This window comes from Macrobrachium rosenbergii, chromosome 12 (assembly GCF_040412425.1).
Source record: "Macrobrachium rosenbergii isolate ZJJX-2024 chromosome 12, ASM4041242v1, whole genome shotgun sequence".
NCBI classification, from domain to species: Eukaryota; Metazoa; Arthropoda; class Malacostraca; order Decapoda; family Palaemonidae; genus Macrobrachium; species Macrobrachium rosenbergii.
Window position 1 is genome coordinate 84,930,458 of NC_089752.1, and position 16,409 is coordinate 84,946,866.

At 41.3% G+C, this 16,409-nt stretch overlaps 1 protein-coding gene and 1 pseudogene across 1 annotated transcript in view; both read right to left on the reverse strand.

Annotated features, from left to right (window-relative positions):
• The window catches only part of LOC136843747 (probable ATP-dependent RNA helicase vasa-like), a 711,228-nt gene that overhangs the window by 658,505 nt on the left and 36,314 nt on the right, over positions 1-16,409 (reverse strand). The window contains exon 2 of the mRNA XM_067112404.1: positions 689-729. Within this exon, the coding sequence (XP_066968505.1) occupies positions 689-710 (22 nt within the window). The 5' untranslated portion in view covers positions 711-729. The remainder of the gene's footprint in view (positions 1-688; positions 730-16,409) is intronic.
• On the reverse strand, positions 5,497-12,723 carry LOC136844117 (uncharacterized; annotated as a pseudogene).

Below are 16,409 nucleotides of genomic sequence, written 5' to 3' on the forward strand. Positions count from 1 at the left end.
ACACGAAAATATACGGTACTTCTTATTATATGGTACTACGCTTTTAATAACACCTTGATTTTCATGAATTGAGTTTTCCTGTGAACAGTCTATTGCCATGCCAGAAGTCGTAGGGAGGTGGTTTGTTTCACCATATAACGAATGTTCTAAATTTCATCCAGGATGAGGTCCCTCTCACCAGGAAGGCCCAACTGGGGGAGGAGCAATACTGTTACACACAGTGGTAACTGCCCTGGGATCTTCACCTGGATATACATCAAACCCACAGTGCCTTAAGGGTCATCAATCTATTGTGATTGGACCCAGCACTGAGAGCATGGCTTGACAAAAATTTCCCCTCGCTCAACCACGACGGGTATTCTAGTTTTACTCGTGTAGCAGCATGCGGTCTACCTCCACCCTCCAAGTTAAAAGAGCAGTGAATTCCACAATCCAATACCATGCCAAGGACGTCAACGAAAAGAGGAAGAAGGGAAGGGGAAAATTTAGAGGACAAGGAGGAGTGAAGGAGTTAAAGGTCCCAATATTCACTTGAATCCACAGCATAGAGAGTAGGTGTAGAAGAGCATACTCTCACTGCAGTGGATCCCTATGCTGGAACCCCCCCCCCCTTGTCAAGGGGTTGGGATCAGGGGGGATATAAAATTGAAGCACTTTACACTATGATGTTCAAAAGAAGTATTCTTACCACTGTCTTCCCAATCAGACATGATGTGTTGGAACTGGAATCTGGAAAACAAAGAATAAATTTAATCTAAATTACAAGTCAGATATAACTAAACTAGAAGAATGTCACAGAACCAAAGAATATGCAATGATATATTGTATAGGTTTAGTAAAATACATACAAAATCAAATACCATAGCAAGTGTCAAATGGTACCTACAAACTGGAGTAACTACTAGTCATGAATACAGAAATGCTGACTATAAATGACTTAACAAAATGTTATAAACTATCAACAAAACTACAAGGGTCACTGACCCTTTAATACCATAATTCATTTTTGTTTGTGGAAAGATCATTACTATCAATAAGATAGTTTAACCAGAGCACTGAGCTGACTATCAGCTCTCATAGGGATGGCCCAAAGGATTAGGAGGAAATACCATGTCTAGGTCATAGGCCTAGAACTGGGACCAAATAGGTCATTTGCATGAAGATGAATAAATGAAAATGAAGTTTTAAAGAAAAAACTGTATATTGAACATGCTTTTACACTGAGACACATGCACACAATAAATACATTTGCTTGTTTCCATACGTGCAAAAAAGAAAAAAATTAATTAAAAAGAAAATAAAATTTCTAAAAAAAATAAAAAAATTAAAATTCAAAAGATTATTTTTTTTTTCTTTTTTTTTTAATTCATTATATGCCCTACAGGTTTTTGTATTTTCATTATTTGTTTGGTTTTATATTTTGTCTAAGTTACACTTCTTTATGAATGTTAAAACTGGGATGAATGAAAATGAATAAGGTTTCGACAAAATTTCCCCCACTGATTTCTTTCCAAAGGTTGATACTCGCTGTTTATTATATTTTGGACAGTCACACAACACACGTTGGACTGTTATCAACACTTTGCTTTCTGGGCATTCGGGAGGATGGTCATGTGGACTGTTCATCAAGTGTCCATGTGTCAAACGAGTGTGGCCTATTCGCAGATGCGTCAGAATTACTTGATGAGCTCCATTTTCCAACACTGGATTCTATGTTTCAATTTATTATTTATAGGTTCCTCATTCCATATATTTTGCCATTTATTTACAATGATTGTTTTTATATCTCTTATGTAATCACTAATTGGGATTTTTACATTTGCTCTTACCATGTGGACTGCTTCTTTGGCTGCTTTATCAGCTTCATTTCCTTTAATCCCTACATGGGTAGGGATCCAACATACTACTTCTGCCTGAGACATCCTTATAGATTCCCAGGCTGGTGGCAGTTCATTAATCTCTTCAGTCTCAAAATTCTTTCATCACACTGGCTGACTTAGCGGTGATATTTTTTTCTCATCAATAATACCTATTAAAAAATTCTATCATTACAGTGGTGTCTAGCGGTGGTATATTTTTAACAATTATCCCTAGTCAAAAAAAATCATGCATTACAGTGAGGTCGCCTTTTTTTCCTATTTTTGTTTCTTGCTTTTTTTTTGTCATTCACTATTTGGTGTAATCAGGCATTCCAAACCTATTACTAGCCAGGAAGCCATATGGAGCATGGACGAATTATGAAATTTACGAATGTTGAGAAATTACAACAGTTTTTTTTTTAAATCACTGATTTAGGCAACAGGCATTAGGCAATCAATCGATTATTCGAACTGTCAAAATTTTTTTGTTAATTAGGTTAGATTTTCAATTTTATGGTGAGTATGGTCAATTCATATAATTCAGATTACAATTTACTAGCAGCATGGACAATCGAGAAGGAGACAGACATAGGCACCGCAAAAGAAATTGGGAGTCTGGGGCTTCAAAATGACGTAAAGCAAAGGAAGAAACAACAAAATCAGCATAAGAAATGGGAAAGATTAGAAAATTGGACCAGTTCTTCACTGTTCAACCTCAACCAAGACAAATGTCAGGAATGAGTAATGAGATTGCAGAACCTGATCAATCTGAGGAAATGGCTAAGCAAGCCACTGCTCCTGACAAAGAAAATACAGAAATAGTAATGGGTCCAACTGAAGAAGATAAACAAATGGAGGCTGATAGTGACAAATGTCTTTCAGAAGCTGAAGTTGAGGGCCCACCAAGGGACAATGACATTGGACTTTGGCCATCCATTATTTCGGAGCAGATGCGTGAATACTGGCTGAAAAGGGGTGTATCAACAGTTCAGCACTGTGATGAAAGATTGTTCTCCGCACACTCGAAGCAGCAACCTAGAAAGGATCACAATCCAAGAATGTGTACGCTTGGGCTTTTCCGTCGTCAAAATCATAATGGGGAAGTCATAACAAGGAACTGGTTATGCTTCTCTCCCTAAAAGGGATGTGTTTACTGCTTTACGTGCAGATTGATGAGCTTAAATACAGAAAAATCTGAGTCTTCTCTGCTCTCGTCTACCGGATTCTGTGATTGGAAACATTCACATGAATGTCTACATAATCATGAGCAGTCAGCAGAACATCTGAAGGCTACAGTTGGTTTCAATAGGAGGTTAAAAGCAATTGGGCATGTGGATACAGAACTGACACAACAGGTTGAACATCTTGAGCGGTATTGGAGATCAGTATTGAAACGAATAATTAGCGTTATTCACTTCATTGCTGAGCGGGGCTTAGCATTTAGAGGGGACAACGAATTGGTTGGTTCACCTAGAAATGGAAACTTTCTAGGTATTCTTGGACTTATTTCCCAGTATGATGACTTTCTTGCACATCATATCAAAACTGAAGCCAGTCGTGGAAAGGGTCACATAAACTATTTGCCATCTACAATAACGGAGGAAGTTATCAGCATAATGGGTAAACAACTCCTGAGAGACATTATTTCTAGAGTAAAGAAGTCAAAATATTACTAAATCTCTTTGGACTCCACACCTGATGCAGCCCACATTGACCAACTGACCCTTGTATTGAGGTACATGGAGAAAGATAGAGCTGTGGAACGCTTTGCAACCTTTATGGCAAACAAAGGGCATGGTGCTGAAGATATGTTCAATGCTTTGATGGAATTTTTGAACACACATGACCTAGACCTTGGAAACTGCCGTGGACAAAGCTACGACAATGCATCAGCAAGAGTGGTAAATACAATGGTCTTCAAGCCAAAGTGAGAGAGGAGAACAGTCTTGCATCCTCGATTCCTTGTGCAGCACATTCACTTAACCTGGTTGGTAAAAATGCTGTAGAATGCTGCTCAAGTGCTGTACATTTCTTTGACTTCCTTGAAAAGCTGTTTGTCTTCTTCACAATTTCAACCCATCGGTATCAACTTCTGGATGAGGCTTTAAAGAATAATGATTCATCATTGACCCTCAAACATGTCACAACAACGTGCTGGTCCTGCAGAGCTGATGCAACTAAGGCTCTTAAGCATGATTATGAGCAGATTAAGGAGGTACTTAAACATATCGTTGATGACATTGAAGAAAAAAGGTGTGTACGCCGTGAAGCAGAAGGACTGTTAAAACAGATGAATCAACTTGAAACAGGAATTTACACCACCTTCTGGAATGATATTCTGCAAAGAACAGATGTAACTAATAAAACTCTACAACACTCGAAACTTGATCTAAATACTGCTGTGGCATCACTGACTAGCTTGAAAGACTATGTTGCATCAAAGCGTGACTCCTTCCACACTTATGAAAAAGAAGGCGAACAGCTGTCTCAGTCTGGTTCAGCATATTATAAGCAGACAGAATCTCGGCAGAAGCACCGCAATGTGCGACTTAACCCACTGGATTATGGACATGCAGAAGTAGTACAACTCAGCCCTTCTGAAAAATACAGAACACAAACTTTCTTGCCTGTCATTGATCAGTTTATCTCTTCTCTCGACTGACGTCTGGAAGCATACAAACAGATATCAAGTCAATTTAGATTTTTTAGACATCTACAAAAGCTTTCTTCAGACGAGCTTCACGACACAGCAGAGCAATTCGTCAGGGCATATCCAGATGACTTGGATATTACATGTAAGGAGGAACTGTGCCAGTTTGTAACATTTGCTAATATATTCAGGTGAGGAGCCAACAGATATCAGCACTTAGCTTTTCCTGTATAGACTTATATTGAACAAGGGTGTGCAGGACACTTTCCCAAACATAGAGATAGCTCTACGAATATACCTTGTTTTGATGGTGTCAAACTGCAGTGGGGAGCGCTCTTTCTTAAAGCTAAAATTAATTGAAAACAGATAACGGACATCCATGAAACAGAAATGTCTCGCAAATCTGACTACAGTATAATGAGCATCGAGTCAGATATATTGCGTGAACTGGACTTCAACGAAATCATCAGTGAATTTGCAATAAAAAAACCTAGAAAAGTGTCGAGAAAGTAATCCTGGCTGTACATATAACTCCATAAGAAAGAATGAGCTATTATAATTATATGTGTTAGTTACATTATTAATTTTATATAAATAATTGTAACTGTATATGTGTAAAAAAATATGGCAAGAACAGCTTATGCTTATTTTATTTTGTGCTTATGCATATTAATAACATCAGAAGAATAGTCCCACTGTAGTATTTCCTAAATAAAACTGTCCTACTAATATATCAGTATTACTGTCTTTTGGCTACTAGATTAATTAGACTATAATTTGTAGTGTATGCAATAGGAGTTGGAAAGGGGCCCTCCCACCAGAGCAGGCCCCAGGCCTCCCACCAGCTTAATCCGGCCCTGCTGGTAATTTGCCTTTCTGTTACCTTGGGTTCGGTAACTCACAACTTCTCCTTTGAAAATCCTTTGAGTTCCGGTCCAGTTGGTACATTCTCCACCCGTCCAACGTCGGCGTTAGGCACCCCGGTGGTTACTCCAAGTGTGTCTTCTTCCTTCTTCCCTCCTTCGGCTTCTTCTTTCCCAACTTTCCTGCAGGTTTCTCTGTCCCTCTGTCTAAGGCATCCATGTAGGTTCGGGGTTGATTCCGGGTCATCAAAGACTTTTCCCCCTTCTTCATTAACCAGTAGGTCAGTTCTGGATTCCCATTCTCATGGGAATTGATACATCCGGGTTTGCGTGGTTCGGGTGTTGCAGCCTCTTCGCTCTCAGGAGTGGGTGTTGTCCGCCCAGGTGTGGCCAGCCCAGGTGTTGCATCATCGTCGTTGGGTGGTGCAGGGTTTGAGCAACCTACTTTGGTGCCTCCAGTATGTTCGCGATTGATACGTCAGGTGTCTGTCTCGCACACCCAGGTGTGCCGAGTTTGGCATTTGCTAGGGGTCGGCCTGTCTCTTTTCCTGTTCCGGCTCAGTCGGACCAGTCCAACAAGGATTGTTCAATTGAAGAGGATGATCTGGTACCAGATATTAATTTTCCTTCAGCTAATGATAATGAGTATAAGCGGATAGTGGACTTCATCCATACTCTTTATCCTCAGTCCAAGGCTCTGGAGGAGCCTACACTACCAAATCAAGCGATGTTCGAGTTGCTATATGTGACGGAACCGGTAGTTGCTCAATCGTCAAAGAATCTGGTCTGGTTTGGCCGTGTAGGGTAGGCACTGAGGGAGGCAGACGTAGTTTAGTGGCTTTGATAGGGTCAAGTAAGCAGGATTCAACCTTGCTTCCTATTCGGGAGGGGTTTTTACAAGGTAGCGGGGTAACCCTTCTGCAGGTGTCAGGGTTCCTCTCAATGTACCTGTTGAGGCTCTTCTCTCTCGGGTTCCTTTGTCAAATAGTCTGGTCTCAGTTTCATCTAGGGAGGCTTGTATCTTGAAGGACACCTTTCGCAGCCAGTCGGAGGCCTTGTCCCACTCTATGTGGATGTGGTCCGGGTTGATAGGGTTTCCTCAAACAAGATGGATATACTCCCTCCGATCCTGTACTGCCTGACACCTCATCACTTCGGTTTCAATGGGGCTGGCATACCAGGTTAACATTTCGTCTGACTGTACAACGTTCTTTGGCAAGAAGAGGAGGGACTTCTTTTTAAAGCTTCCGCCTCACTATCCGGATATTCGGAGAGGGTTCTGTTAAGGGTGCCTTTTGAGCTCTGCAACAATCTTTTAAGGAGGAGGATATCTCCTCCATGGTCAATTTTGTGTAGCCGTCGTCAGCAGTAGCATCACAGTAGGCCATGATTAGTGTGGCTGCTCAGGGTTCAGGGGATGTGGCCAGTATAATGAACTTGTTGCTTCTAACCCATATCTCCAATGTCGGCAATTATGCATCGTCAAGGGTACAAAATGTTGAAGTAGAGGTGTTCCTGTTCTCTCTCTCTTTTTTAATTCCAGGGTCTTGTTGTCTCCGTATGCTTTTCTCTTCGGGTATGCCTCAGGAATTGCTGGGACCTCCACATCGAGAATGCAGTTTTAGTCTGGAGCGATTCTCGCTTGTCGGATCTTCTGTGATAGTCAGAAGTGGTGCATCTGACATCCGGAAGGTCTATCGTCTCCCCTCTTCCCGACATTCATCTGTACTCAGATGCCTCATATCAAGGATGGGGAGCAACCTTGGAGGAACCCAGGCTTCGGGCCTCTGGAGGGATCAGGAATGAGAGGAGTCGTAATCTTCGGGAACTCAGGGTTGTAAAGGAAGCCCTCAGGTGTTTTCCAGTCCTAGTGCGCAACAGAGTAGTGGGTCTCCTTTGCGACATCGCAACTGCCGTGTCGTATCTGGGAACTCATGGGGGAACCAGATCAATAGAACTTTAGAGGTGTATGCTTTCCGCCATTTGATCTCATTCATCACGTAATCAGGAATTGCAGTAGTGTCAAGAAGTCTATGACTCTATCTCCTTGCTGGCCCTAATGCCCTTGGTTTCCGGAACTCCCAATGCTCCTTACAGAAGTTCTGATGTTCCTTCTCATGCGGAAGATCTTCTAGACAACCGCATTTTCACCATTATCATCCAAACTCGTGTGACGAACCTAGTTGCAGGCGACTGCCGAGTGAACAGCTCGACAGACTGGACTCTCTAAAGCTATGTCTAGACAGTGTTTCTTTCAGCTTGAGAAAGTCAAACCGTAAGCTTTACCAGGCCAGCTGGACATGTGGAAGTAGGTGTCGTAAGGAAGGTCATTCCATCTTTAGGCCTGCCATAACCAAAATAGCTAATTTTCTCTTATTTCTTTGGAAAGTCAAGATTCTTTTGTTTTCGGCTGGTGCTGGCTACCGCTCGACACTTAGCAGTACATTTTTCTATCTTCCCAAAAATTTCTAGTAGTAAGATCTTCTATGATTTATTACGTTCCTTCAAGTTTAATGTCCGGTCTTGCCGACTTGGGCTCCTTCGTGAGATTTGTCGGAAGTTCTAACGTTAAGACAACTGATTAAGCGTTTTCTTTCTTTCGGCTTTAGCTGCAGCTAGAAAGGTGGGCAAGCTTCGGGAAGTTTTCTAGGCTGGTTTCCTGGGCGGGAAATGATATGTACTTCTCTTCTTTCAGAATTTGTGGCGAAGACAGAGTCAGAGGCTAAAACTCTGCCTCGTTCGTTCAAGGTTCTTTATCTGCAAGTGTTCAGTTCCGGTGATCAAGCGGGGATGTCTTTATGTCTGGTGCGAATATTAAAGTCTATCAAAGGTTGAGAAACTCCGTCCGCTTCTGTGTACACTTCCTGTCTCTCCGCGGAATCCTTCCCATACGCTTTCAAATAATGCGATTAGTTATTTTTGGAGAGAGGGTTCCTGGTTCATAAGCACTCACTCCACAAACACAGTTGTGGGCACACTACACGATTCTCATGTGGTGCGAGCTTTATGCCCTTGAATACAAATTAATTTTGACTTTACATTATATTTAGTATTTAACAGCTTTTTCATTTACTTCAGCACACTTCCCCAAAAGAAAAAAAAAATTCCAGATGTTACTTAGTATTTTGAATTTCTTTTACTGCTGGTGATTTCCCAGGCTTCTCAGGGTTCGTCCTCGTTGTCTTCGGCTCTGTATTTCCCCAACCACACAGTATTCGGAGTATGTCCACTTCATCTTCCTTTCTAAGGAATTGTTCAGTGTCTTCTATTCTGGAGGCAGTTTACTTGGGAGTCCGTCTCAGTGTTTTCTTCCTTTACTTAAGAGACGTTTAATTTGCCGCAGCGTGTATAGCGTTGAAGTCTATCTAGGGTGCATTCATTTAGCTGAAGTGGTATTCTCTTAGTGCAAAGGCTCAGGTTATTCTCTTAGTCCACGTGTAACGGCGAAGTCTATTATCTAGGGTACGGTCATTTAGCTAAGGTGGTATTCATGTAGTGAGTGGTTCTTAGGTTAACCAGATAGAGGAATTCCTTTTACGCTTTAGAATCATAAGCAACAGTGATAATATAATTACATGAAATTAGGTTTAGTACATTTTAAGTATCCCAGTCTTTGATAGTTTCCCTATGAGAGTCCAAGGGGGCGCTCTTGTAGGCTAGCCTAGGCTCTTTCATTGGCGCTGAGATACTTCTTTTCTCGTCGGATGTTGGCCTTTGCTACAACCTGCAGGGTGGAGGGTCAACGGCTTGGCAAACTACCTCATTCCTTCCATACATGGTAGGCTCTGAATAGCCACTTGGGAGGTTCATCGTTCTCCTCTTCACATGAGAGTTATTCTCTTAGTCCGTGTGTAGCAGCTAACTCTATTATCAAGGGTGTGTTCATTTAACTGAGGGGGTATTTTCTTAGTGAGGAGGTTCTCAGAGGCAGCCACTTGGAAGTCGGTGTCGGTTTTCACGGCTTTTCTACCTCAGAGACATTCAGTTTTCTTCAGAGAAGAGTTACTCACTGGGTCCCTTTGTGGCGACCAACTTGATCTTACAATTACATAGTAATGTTAATGTCAAGGGGGGGGGGGGACTTCAGGTAATGAATGTAGTTTAAGGAACTTAGGATTCTCTGCTGGTCGGGATTCATAGTGAGAGTATTAAGTTTGGTGTTAGTACTGTGAAGTTAGGTAGATCCGGTGGACAGGTTTGGTTTCTTCAATCTCTTCTGCGCAGACATCAGTGGCAATGGGCGGCGAAGAACTTGAAGATCCTGCACACTCAACTTCTCCTCCATACATGAGAGGCTACAATAGCCACATGGGAGGTTCACTGTACCCCTCCATACATGAGAGTGCTTTGATTAGCCACATGGGAGGTTCATCGTACCCCTCCATACATGAGAGTGTTTTGATTAGCCACATGGGAGGTTCATTGTACCCCTCCATACATGAGTGTGCTTTGATAAGCCACATGGGAGGTTCATCGTTCTCCGCTACTCATGGGAGGCAGTGATTAGCCATATGGTAAGTTGGTTTTTTGCTACTCTCTATCCATGAGGAGGTTTGAATACCACATGAGAGGTGGCTCGACACAGACAGTACCCAGACATGAGACTGACGTCAGGGGTACTCTCTCTACAGGCATCCTCACCTGCTGAGTGGGATAACCAGGTGAGGATACATTCATTTATACAGAGTAGGGGAATAATGAGTTACCTGCTTTCCTTGTTGGCAGGTCGGGCTGAATTAGACTGATCCCACCTACTTAAAATTTTGTCAATCGGGCTAATTCAGGTGTTAGGGAGTGTTGTGCAATATGAAGTTTTCATAATAAAACTAATATTGTAATACTTACCCGAACACCTGAATGATTCCCACCCTCCTCCCCACTTCAATCTGAATAGTGAAAAACGCAATTGGGGATCTCGGCCTCACTCAGCTGGGACTTGCAGCAGCGTTGCCAACGGTACTTCAGGTAGCTCATTTGACAAGATTTTCCTGTAAGTGTTGGTAACACTGACAATTAATTACCCACTTAGTGGGTAAAAGCTATGGGGATGTAGTTTGGGCTGGTAGGTGACCAGGGCCAATTCAGGTGTTCAGGTAAGTATTACAATATTAGTTTTATACAGTATATGAAAACTTCATTGTCCTATCGGTATTAATTCCCTACCCCATTGCATAATCGAATTGTCGTGAAGTGAATTACCATAACTCGAGCATTACCCGAGTATTTTAATAGTTTTATCACAAAAAGTGCATTTTTTAGTCAAGAAAATTAAATGAAAATACAGTAATTAGTGACTATTTCTCAGTGAAAAATACCGCAAATGGGCAAATTTTCCACAAATAATGGGTAGATACGTTCCAAAGAGAAATCCGTGAATACGTGAGTCCGCAAATTGTGAGACTGCGAATACGGGGGGTTTACTGTAAAGTCAATTTTTGTAAAGTTCCTTCTAATACTGATAATTGATTGATTTGTTTATTAAATCTGGTGTCATAACATCTAGGTTATTGACGCCGAAACAAATTTAAATATAAAAATTGTTTAAAATAAATTTCATATAAAAATATCTAAAAGTTATGAATATAAATATTAAAAAAAAAAATTCCATATAAAAATATCTAAAAGGTATGCATATAAATATTTGTATAAAAAGAAATAGGTTTAAAATAAATTTCATATAAAAGTATCTAAATGATACGTAATATAAATAAATTTCTTCATATATTCTATATACAAGCTAAAATTTTTTTCAGAAATATTTAGGTTTCCAACATAAAAGTATACAATTGTTGAGTGTTACAATCCTTTCCAAGGATTGTAGCAAGATTAAAATTATCAACTTCATCTCGTCCCCAAGACAGGAACCTTTGTCTCAAATTCCTAAGTGTGGGACATTCAACCAGCAAATGTTCCACACTCAGGGTACAGCACAGTCTTCACAAATTGGAGGATTCTCACGGGACATCAAGAACCCATGCGTGAGTCTTGTATGTCCAATCCTCAACCTGCACAGCACTGTCTTCTGTCTCCTTGGCATATGGGGATATGACCAAGGAGACACAGATGATGCAATACTACGCATTTTTCTATTTGTTAAAATATTCTCCCACTGGGACTGCCAACGCTTTTTTTATTGTTTGTCCTACTACAGGATATACATCCTGATATGGCAGTAGGCATCTTGTGGGTTCTGGGGAGTTGACCGCTGATTTCGCTAGTTGGTCTGCTTTTTCGTTCCCATCCACCCCAACATGGGAAGGCACCCAACAGAACTTAACTTCTTTTCTCTTCTTTTCAATAAAAACAACCATTCTAATACTTCTAAAATCAGGGGTTTAAAGGATTAAAAGATTCCAGTGCCTGAAGTACACTTTTTGAATCACTATATATAATAAAATTGTTTCCATTATGAATTAAAATCTTCTTTAAAGCTTTTAAAATTGCATTTATCTCGGCAGTAAAAATTGAGGCAACGGATGATAACCTTCCACTCCTCTCTATATCAGGGAAGACTACACCAAAGCCGACGCCAGCATCAGACTTTGAGCCATCCGTGAAGATTGGTGTGTAGGTGCCATGTTCCATCGAATGTTCTAAAAATATTGACCGCATGGCCTCACATGACAATTCTGACTTGAAATTAAAATACTTGCAGAATTCTACCTCTGGAAATTTCCAGGGGGGAATAACAGAATACTTTACCGGTAGAATCTTCACCCTAGGCATATTTAATTCCCTGAGAATCAAGTTTATTCTAAAAGCAAATGGATGCGGTTGCTTGGGATGATTTTCATAATAATGCCAATGCCTTTCCTTCTCATACATATGCTGGTCAAAGACTTAGGTAGCCTCTGGAATCTATACCAGCTCGAACCAGCAGACGCTTGTAATGAAGATCCAGTGGCACCTCACCAGCATCTACCAACATGCTCTCAATGGGAGATGATTTAAATGCTCCTGTACACAACCGAACCCCACCATGATGAATCGAGTTGAGCATTTTAAGGCTATTGGGCTTTGCAGACGTGTAAACTTCTGTGCATCCATACGTTAATTTGGAAAAGACCAGGGCTTTATACAATCTCAACATCTGAGTTCTGTCTGCACCCCACACAGTATGAGACAGAACTTTCAGCAAATTCATCGCTTTCAAGCATTTGGTCTTTATATACTTCAGATTTGGGATCCAGGTCAGCTTACCATCGAAAATCAACCCAAGGAACCTCGTTTCACCTACACATGGAATTCTTTGCCTATGAATAAATAGATCTGGATCAGGATGAAATCCTCTTATGCGACAAAAGTGCATAGTTACCGTTTTACTAGTAGAAAATTTAAAACCATTAACCTCAGCCCACTTCACTATATTGTCAATGCAGAGCTGAAGGCGACGTTCAGCCACTGCCATCCTTGAAGCTGCAAAGGAGATTGAAAGGTCGTCAACAAAAAGGGTATATGTTATATCTGAGGGAATTATTTTGAAACCCCATTGATTGCCAAGGCAAACAATGTTACGCTTTAAAACACTTCCTTGTGGTACTCCTTCTTCTTGACTGAATACTTCTGACATTGTTGCTCAACCAGGACCCTGAAATAGCCTATTTTTAATAAAAACCTTAATGAAGAGGGGCAAATTGCCTCTCAGGTTACATTCATGAAGGATCCTCAAAAGGCCATATCTCCATGTTGTATCATAAGCCTTCTCCAAATCAAAGAAGACCGTGATGTGATGTTGCTTGTTGGCAAAAGCTTCACATATTGACACTCCATTCGAAGTAGAACATCATTTGTGGAGTGCATGCTTCGGAAGCCACACTGTGCTGGGGACAGATATTTACCCCGTTCTAAGTACCACATCAAGCGTGTGTTAACCATTTTTTCCATGATCTTGCACAAACATGATGATAGTGCAATTGGACGATAATTTTCTACTTTAAACGAGTCTTTTCCAGGTTTCGCAAATGGCAATAATTTTAACATCTCCCAGATCTTAGGAAGATATGCTCCCTGTAAATTCTGTTAATAAGGCTCAATATGAATTGTTTGGTATTTTCAGGGTTTGCTTAATCATTGAATACGTTATATCATCCAGTCCAGGAGCTGATTCATTACATTTATTTAGGGCCGATAGAAATTCCTCATCGTAAACGGATCATTGTATTTCTCATGTCTCAACGTATTAAAATCTATTTCAACTTGTTCCATCTGCTGCCTTTGAGCCGAGTATGGTCGATCATCGTTTTTCTTTGCAACATTAGCAAAATGATTAGCAAACTCATTTGCAACTAAACTGGGGTCTGCTACCTCACAACCATTGATCTTGATAACTGGAGGTTGACAGGGAGTAAAATTGCCTGCTATTTTTCTAACTCTCTTCCAAACTAGTGTTAGAGGAGTTTTTGAATTTATTGAAGAAATAAAGATTGTCCAAGATTCTTTTCGTGCTTTTTGATTTCCAAACGAAAATGAGCTCTTGCTTTTCGAAATTCTACACGGTAATACTCACATTTTTGTCTATGGTATCTTGTGTATGCAAACCTCATAGTTCTATGAGTTTCCTGGCATTTATGAGTCCACCAGGGAACCGGTCGGCGGATAAATACGCCTGATGTCCTGGGTATGGACTGAAGACCAGCCGAGAACAATATTGTACTTAAAAATTCAAGAGCATCATCTACGCTGGGAAAGTCATCAGCAGAGTCATCTATTGAGCTTTGCTCCTGAATGTTGCCCAATCAGCTTTTTTTGTATTCCATCTAGGTAGCCTGGAAGATGGAGGACTTGATGCTGAACTCACCACTATTGGGAAATGGTCACTGGTGAATCTATCATTTATAACTCTCCAATTAAAATCTATAAGGCAGTCATCACTACATATAGATAGATCAATTGCCGATAGCATGCCTGTTTGAACGTGAAAATGTGTAGACTCCCCAGAGTTGAGGATCCCCACATTTTCACCTTCTATGATAGAACTTAGGCATCTTCCTCTTTGGTTGGTGACAATATCAGCCCAAAGAGGGCTTCTGCAATTCACATCTCCCAAAATAATAAAGGGACGTGGTAACTGTTGGATAAGAGATTTAAATTCATTGATTGGGAAGACTTCATTTGGTGGTAGATAGAGAGAGCATACTGTATATTTTCTTTGTAGATGGATCTGTACACCTATTACTTGCAAAGCTGACTGGATATTAATAGGATTTTGTGGGGTATCATTTCGAACATACAAAACTACACCACCATGACTTCCCATATTTAAATTATAGGTGGAGTAATAAGATGTATACTCTCGTGGGCTGGGGCACATGTTGTTACCAATCATGGTCTCCTGCAGAGCTATACAAACAGGAGACACTTCTAATATGAGCAGTCTCAATTCTTCCCACTTTGCTCTCAATCCCTGACAGTTCCACTGGAGAAAGTTAACGAATTTTATTTTCCTTTAAAGGCTGTAATATTGGAGCCTCTTTTAAGCGCTTTCAGCTTGCTACCTTGCTCCTTTTTTCTAGAAGGAGACCGATTGTTTGTAGCGGCCTTCCTTTTTAGGGGGTTGTCGGTTTCAGGGACACCAGACAAAGCTGAGGAGGGGTGTGAAGATCAGCAGTGCCAGCTACATCCGGCACTGCCTCCGATGAGTCGGGAGCGCCAGCAATGACTGGCGCAGCCTCCAAAGAGGTGGGGGCGTCAGCAACCACTGGCGCAGCCTCCGAGGAGGCCGAAGCACCAGCAATGACTGGCGCCGCCTCCAAAGAGGCAGAAGCGCCAGCAATGCCTGGAGCAGCCTCTGAAGAGGCGGAACCGCCCGGCAATCACTGGCGCAGCCTCCAAGGGAGGCAGGAACGCCAGAAACCACTGGCGCAGCCTCCGAAGAGGTAAAAGTGCCAGCAGTCACTGGCACAGCCTCCAAAAGAGGCAGAAGTGCCAGCCATCACTGGCACAGCCTCCGAAGAGGCAGAAGTGCCAGCCATCCCTGGCACAGCCTCCGAAGAGCTCTGTTACGAGTCATCACTGGTGTTTTGTTTAGATTGGCCTTTGTACCATTTATATTCTTTCTCCGGTTGGCGGCTACACTGGCAAAGGATATTCTTGAAGGTGGATCACAATTAGGCTAAAAAGGTCTAACATATAAGTTTAATACTCTCTCTCTTGCCTCTCTAAATGTAAGTCGTTCAGTTACCCTTAATGATTGAATCTCCTTTTCCATGATGTATACATCACAATTTATTGAAGATGAAGGGTGATTCTCTCCACAATGTACACACCTGGCATGTTTGTTACATATGCCATGCTCTGGTTCGCTGCACTTGACACAAATGGCAGGTTTGCCTTGCAGTTTCTGCCTGCATGACCCTAACATGTGTCCAAATTCCTGGCAATGAAAGCATCTCCTTGGCCTTGGGATGTATTGTTTGACCTTGAAGCGTAACCAGGCTGCCTTCACTATATTAGGCAATCGAGTGGAATTAAAAGTGATTATCAAGTTGGGAAGTGGGACTAGGGCTCCATTTACTTTTTTCTTCATTCTTTCTATTTTTATTACTCCTTGATCTTTCAATTCTTCCACTAACTTTTCCTCAGAATATGTCATGAGCTGTGGGGCAAATATCATACCCTTGGAGTGGTTCCAACAGGCATGTATGGCACATTCCACTTTGACTCCTCCAAGGCGAGACAATGATTTTAGATTTTCACTTTCTTTAGCTGAGGTAGATTCAACCGTCAGCTTTCCTTTACCTTCGGGACTAATCTTAGGCTCTCGGCCACAACACTTTAAAATGTCCCTGTATACATTGAAAATGTCACAATTTGGTTCTTCCAGGCTAAAGGTCAAATATTTGTCATACGACTGTTCATATATTCCTGGTCCAATTTCACAATCACCATTTCCATTAAATTTCCCTTTGCTCTGTACTGGAGCATAGGGTTTCAGTGTTATTACACTGGAATGTTTATTTGGGTTGTGTTATTACACTGGAATGTTTATTTGGGTTTTCCGTACGCGTATTCCGAGACGAGGTTGCAGAGGTCTTTGTC